Source organism: Musa acuminata, chromosome BXJ3-4 (genome assembly GCF_036884655.1).
Source record: "Musa acuminata AAA Group cultivar baxijiao chromosome BXJ3-4, Cavendish_Baxijiao_AAA, whole genome shotgun sequence".
NCBI classification, from domain to species: domain Eukaryota; kingdom Viridiplantae; phylum Streptophyta; class Magnoliopsida; order Zingiberales; family Musaceae; genus Musa; species Musa acuminata.
In genome coordinates, this window is record NC_088352.1 from 2,288,638 (window position 1) to 2,294,637 (window position 6,000).

Sequence of the window (6,000 nt, forward strand, 5' to 3'; positions counted from 1 at the left end):
AAAGAAAAGTAAACCAACCTTATATGTATGTTATGAATCTAATATGGTCAATGTTAATATTAACACCTGGTGGATTGACTCTGGATCAACAATCCATATTGCAAACTCTTTGCAGGGTATGCAAAACCTAAGGAAGCCAGTGGGAAGTGAGCAAAGCATCTTATTAGGAAATAAGATGGGCTCACATGTGGAAGCAATTGGAACATGCATTTTAACTTTAAGTAGTGGTTTTGTTTTAAAATTAGAAAGAACCTTTTATATACCAAGTTTCTCACGAAACTTAATTTCTGTTTCCAGACTCGTACCATTTGGATATTCCTTTAATTTTAAAGACACATCATTTCGTTTATTATATAAATCTGATTGTGTTGGGAATGGTATTTTGTCTGACGGTCTTTACCGTATTTTATTACAAAATGATAATACTCAAGGTTCAATGCATGTTCACGCTGGCATTAAGAGGTGTAATATTAATGAGGACTCCTCTATATTATGGCATCGGAGATTAGGACATATCTCCATGGAGAGAATTAAAAGATTAGTTAAAGATGGGGTACTTAGTACTCTTGATTTTACTAATTTTAAGACTTGTGTGGACTGTATTAAAGGAAAACATACCAATAAGTCCAAAAGGGGTGCTAATAGGAGTTCAGACTCATTAGAAATAATTCATACTGATATATGTTGTCCAGACATGGACATACATGGTCAGAAATACTTCATCTCCTTTATAGATGATTACTCACGATATATGTATATATATTTGCTTCATAATAAAAATGAAGCATTGGATGCCTTCAAAGTCTTTAAGGCTGAAGTTGAGAACCAATGTGGTAAGCAAATTAAAATTGTGAGATCAGATAGGGGTGGAGAATATTATGGTAGATATACTGAAAATGGACAAGCACCTGGTCCTTTTGCTAAGTTTCTTCAAGAACATGAGATTATTGCCCAATACACTATGCCTGGTTCTCCAAACCAGAATGGTGTTGCAGAAAGAAGAAACCGAACATTATTAGACATGGTGCGGAGTATGCTTAGCAACTCCAATCTTCCTAAATATTTGTGGACTGAAGCACTAAAGACGACTGTGTATATATTAAACCGAGTTCCAACCAAGGCTGTCCAAAAGACACCATTTGAACTATGGAAAGGTTGGAAACCGAGTTTGCGACATATGCGCGTTTGGGGATGTCCGTCTGAAGTCAGGATATATAATCCACAAGAGAAGAAACTGGACCCGAGGACTGTTAGTGGGTATTTCATTGGATATGCCGAAAAGTCCAAAGGTTACAGGTTCTATTGTCCATCTCACACAACTAGGATCGTGGAATCAAGAAACGCTAAATTTCTTGAGGATGATGTGATTAGTGGGAGCGATCATTTCAGGAACATAGTTTCCGCACATGATCATATAGAATCTCAACCTTCCACATCAAATGATAGATTGGTTATAGTTCATAGCACTCCTCAAGTACAAACTAGTGCTGAACAACCAATCATTGAAATTCCACAAGTTGTTGATAGTATTCTAATAGATCAAGCAGTTCAGGAATTACAACAAGCTCCTGAACAACTAGTTGAACCACAAGTTCCTCAAGGAACCATTGGTACAACATTAAGAAGATCTACTAGAAATAAAAGATCAGCAATTCCTAGTGATTATGTTGTATATCTACAAGAATTTGACTATAATATTGGAGCCAAAAATGATCTTGAAACATTTTCACAAGCCATGAGTTGCAAAAAGTCAAATTTGTGGCATGATGCTATGAAAGAAGAGATGAATTCCATGATGAGCAATGGAGTCTGGGATCTTGTAGAGTTGCCTAATGAAGCAAAGGCCATTGGTTGCAAATGGGTCTTTAAAACTAAGAAAGATTCGTTAGGCAACATTGAGAGATACAAGGCAAGACTTGTTGCAAAGGGATTTACTCAAAAAGAGGGAATCGATTATACGGAGACATTTTCTCCTGTATCTAAGAAAGATTCTCTGCGTATTATTTTAGCATTAGTTGCTCATTTTGACCTTGAGTTGCAACAAATGGATGTGAAAACAGCATTTCTTAATGGAGATCTAGAGGAAGAGGTTTATATGAAACAACCTGAAGGTTTCTCCTCTAGTGTTGGTGAGCACTTGGTTTGCAAGCTTAGGAAGTCTATATACGGCTTAAAACAAGCCTCCCGCCAATGGTATTTTAAATTTCATGAAGTGATTTCTTCATTCGGATTTGTTGAAAATCTCATGGATCAATGCATATACCAGAAGGTTAGTGAGAGTAAAATATGTTTCCTTGTTTTATACGTAGATGATATTTTGCTTGCAACCAATGATAAGGATTTGCTGCATGAGGTGAAACAATTTCTTTCTAAAAATTTTGACATGAAGGATATGGGTGAAGCATCTTATGTCATTGGCATTAAGATCTATAGAGATAGACCTCGAGGCATTTTAGGTCTATCACAAGAAACCTATATTGATAAAATTTTAGAAAGATTTCGGATGAAGGATTGTTCACCAAGTGTTGCTCCCATTGTGAAAGGTGATAGGTTCAATTTGAACCAATGCCCAAAGAACAATTTTGAAAGGGAATCAATGAAAAACATCCCATATGCTTCTGTTGTATGATGCCTTATGTATGCTCAGGTCTGTACTAGACCTGATATTGCATTTATTGTGGGGATGCTAGGTCGATATCAGAGTAATCCAGGTATGGACCACTGGAGAGCTGCAAACAAAGTGATGAGGTATCTACAAGGAACCAAAGATTACATGCTTATGTATAGACATACAGACAATTTGGATGTGATTGGTTACTCAGATTCAGACTTCGCCGGTTGTGTTGATTCTCGTAAATCAACATCAGGATATATTTTTATGATGGCCGGTGGAGCTATTTCTTGGAGAAGCGCTAAGCAGACCTTGACTGCTACTTCTACCATGGAAGCTGAGTTTGTCTCCTGCTTTGAGGCTACTTCACATGGTGTATGGCTTAAGAGTTTCATTTCTGGGCTTAGAATCATGGATTCTATTTCTAGGCCATTAAGAATTTTCTGTGACAATTCAACTGCTGTCTTTATGGCTAAAAACAATAAAAGTGGAAGTCGAAGTAAACACATCGACATTAAGTATTTAGCCATAAGAGAACGTGTAAAAGAAAAGAAAGTGGTCATTGAGCACATTAGCACTGAATTGATGATTGCTGATCCTTTGACTAAATGCATGCCACCTCTAAAATTCGAGGATCATGTAAAGAAAATGAGACTTAGTTCCACTTTGTAATGATATTGAAACTCTTATATATTGTGAAATTTTCTCATTTATGTGCACATTATTTTGAGAAAATAAATTGTTGTTGGACCAAGAATAAACATAAGGTTTATTCATAAAGTAATATTACCACATTAAGATTAAGAAACTAAATACATCGTGATACATGGATGATAATACTCGCTCTTAGAGGACTTATCGCTATGATTCATGTATTTATTTCTTAAGAAAGTTGTTCGAGAAAGATTAATTCAAATTATTAAGATAAACGTATGGACCAAGTGGGAGAATGTAACGGTTATTATTAAATATCTTATTTAATAATAACGTAACCGTTCTTATTAAGATTCATAATTCATTATCATGAATTTCTTCATTTATTATGGTTTAAATGATTTCAGTTTCTTATTCTTTATGCATGAAACCGTTATTATTAAATTAAATATTTAATATCATTAAGTTCTTCATTATGGTCCAAACGTTACAAATTTGAATTAATTCTTGAACGTTATGAGTTGGTGATGATAAATGTTCTTGATGGGAGAACATCTATATATACATGAGGATTTTGGTCCCTTGGCTCAATCATCTCTTTGAAGCGAAAGGCTTTCCTACACCATCTAAAGTGAGAGTTCTGAGCCGAGAAGAACCAAAGTTCAAGAAGAAACCTCTGCAGAAATTCTTGGCGACAATGGCTGGAGGTACGCTATTTCGTTTCCGCATTAGTTTATTGTGTTTCTATTACAATGATTTAGAAACACAAGTTGGCTTCATCAAAATTTCTTACAGATCCACCGTAGGAGAATTAGGAAACAAAACAAGAAAGAAGTAGGTGAGGAGATCATCATCACCATTGAAGGTTTCTCTTAAACCAGTGAAGAGGAAGCGAAGCAATTTACAACGGAGGTCTCAACCCTTATCGATTGAAGCATCATAATCTAGTTGGTCTCCATAGATGGTGCCATGCTTGACGAGTGGTCTTTGTTGGTCACAACGACACGATAATCTTGACCTCTTCCAATACTACTGATTCGTATACACAGCTCAAAGAGATTTAAGTTACAAGCATGCCAAAACTAAAGCTCGATCTCAGGAACATCCCTAATCTCATATCACGAGACTTCCACCTCTGTGCAGTGCAAATCGAAGGTCAACATGGAAGCCCTGAGCTTGGGCTGCCTGTCGGAGACCACGGCAGGAGAAGATACGCCCGGCCCCGTCCTCTCCGGCGTGCCAAACCACTTGGATTGCATGTACTTGTGCGTCCTCCACGGCGCCATGTGCATCTTGTTCTCCTTCATGCACTTCTTGGCTGCTGCGCACATAATCTTGACGACGCCACGCAGCTTCTCCGACTTGCCCACGAAGATCTTCGGTAGGCAGCTCACGAGGCTGTTGTAGTCCCGGCTGCCTCTCGCCATTTCGAACTCCGCCCGGAGGTTTGGCTCGATCACCAACCTAATGGTGCCTTTCTTGCTGTTCCTTGCTTCCATCACCACATCGATGTAGCTGTGTTGCCCTGTGGAATTTTAACAAGCAGTATCAGACCCTGTCCCTGTTTAGGTGCTGGACATCGTCTCTACGTGGGAGAAGCAGATGTGCCCCATTACCTGAAGGGATGTCCGCCGACCTTCTCCACTTGGACTTGCAAAGCGCGCTGTCGTATCCAAGCTCGCGAAGCTGTTGTGCGATGCATGCCAGTGCGCAATTCCGGCATTCCTTCGCCATGCGATTCGAGCAAGTGCAATCAACGGGATCGGCCTGCAGCATCTTGTTCACTGCATACTTTGTCCGCTGTAGCAGCTTCGCCTCCGTTGAGCTCGTGCGAGACAAAGCTTCCTGCATCCATCAGCGGCAAAATGAAGGATTAATTAGATTTCCCCCTCGAATCTCAGAAAAGCTTGAAAGCAACCTCTTTGACGAAGATCTCAGCATATATTCTATATAAGAAACTTCTCCGTTTGATCATATAAATTTGTATATGCACGATTTTAAGGTCAAAATGTGAGTAAGGAATCGCCAAATCGACGACGGCGACTTACCCGAAGAAGCTGCTTCTGCGACTCCCAAAAGGCCTCATTCTTGGCGGAGATTTCGCTTGTCCCCTCGTCACAACTGCTCCCATACGATGCCTCGGCTCCCCTTTCTCCTTCCTCCAAGAAGCTGAAAACCGTGTCCGACAAGCTCATCCGGCCGTCCTCCGCCTCCATTCCCATGTCCTCCTCCTGAACTGATCCTTTCCTTTTCCTCCGCCAACCTTGATCGGTGCTCTGTAATGGCGTTGCGGCACCACATTTATACGAGTCTTGGGACGAACGAACGGGTCGCCGCGAGGGCGAGGGAGACAGTTTGATGCTCCACGTGGGAATCAGCCATTGGGTAACCCCGGTCCGTCGGGCCCAACACAGCGTGGATCCACATCAGGAAGCCGCGTCTGCTAGCCCTGGATTGGCCTCTCTTATCCTCTTCCACCCAGTGAAGCTCGGCTGTCTCGGCCGAGACCCAATCAAGGAAGGTTCGCTGCACTCGACAACCTTTCCCGGGACCCGCCCATTATGAACCAATATTGGTCGAGCCTTCCGTGTTTCGTGGCTCTACTTGTCTACATCTGATGAGGATGATCTATCCGAGTGATAACATATGAAGTAAAAGACAACGCAAAAACGTGTTCTCTTGTTTTATCTATATGCTGATTGACTCTATAAGACAACGTAATCTTTACTCGGTCC

At 40.4% G+C, this 6,000-nt stretch overlaps 1 protein-coding gene across 1 annotated transcript; it reads right to left on the reverse strand.

The window, feature by feature from the left end:
• Positions 1-4,165: 4,165 nt before the first annotated feature.
• On the reverse strand, positions 4,166-5,536 carry LOC135634703 (uncharacterized). Its single transcript, XM_065145223.1, has 3 exons — positions 5,314-5,536; positions 4,882-5,110; positions 4,166-4,790 (listed from the first exon to the last, which is right to left on the reverse strand). The coding sequence occupies exons 1-3, from the start codon at positions 5,485-5,487 to the stop codon at positions 4,384-4,386; spliced, it is 810 nt and encodes a 269-aa protein (XP_065001295.1). The 5' UTR covers positions 5,488-5,536; the 3' UTR covers positions 4,166-4,383.
• Positions 5,537-6,000: the final 464 nt, after the last annotated feature.

Excerpts from the sequence above, each read along its gene's own strand:
- LOC135634703 (XM_065145223.1), bottom strand. The coding sequence starts at position 5,487 with ATGGGAATGGAGGCGGAGGACGGCCGGATGAGCTTGTCGGACACGGTT. Across the intron at positions 5,111-5,313 it reads CGCAGAAGCAGCTTCTTCGG|GAAGCTTTGTCTCGCACGAG; the intron begins GTAAGTCGCCGT and ends TGATGGATGCAG. Across the intron at positions 4,791-4,881 it reads GTCGGCGGACATCCCTTCAG|GGCAACACAGCTACATCGAT; the intron begins GTAATGGGGCAC and ends AAAATTCCACAG.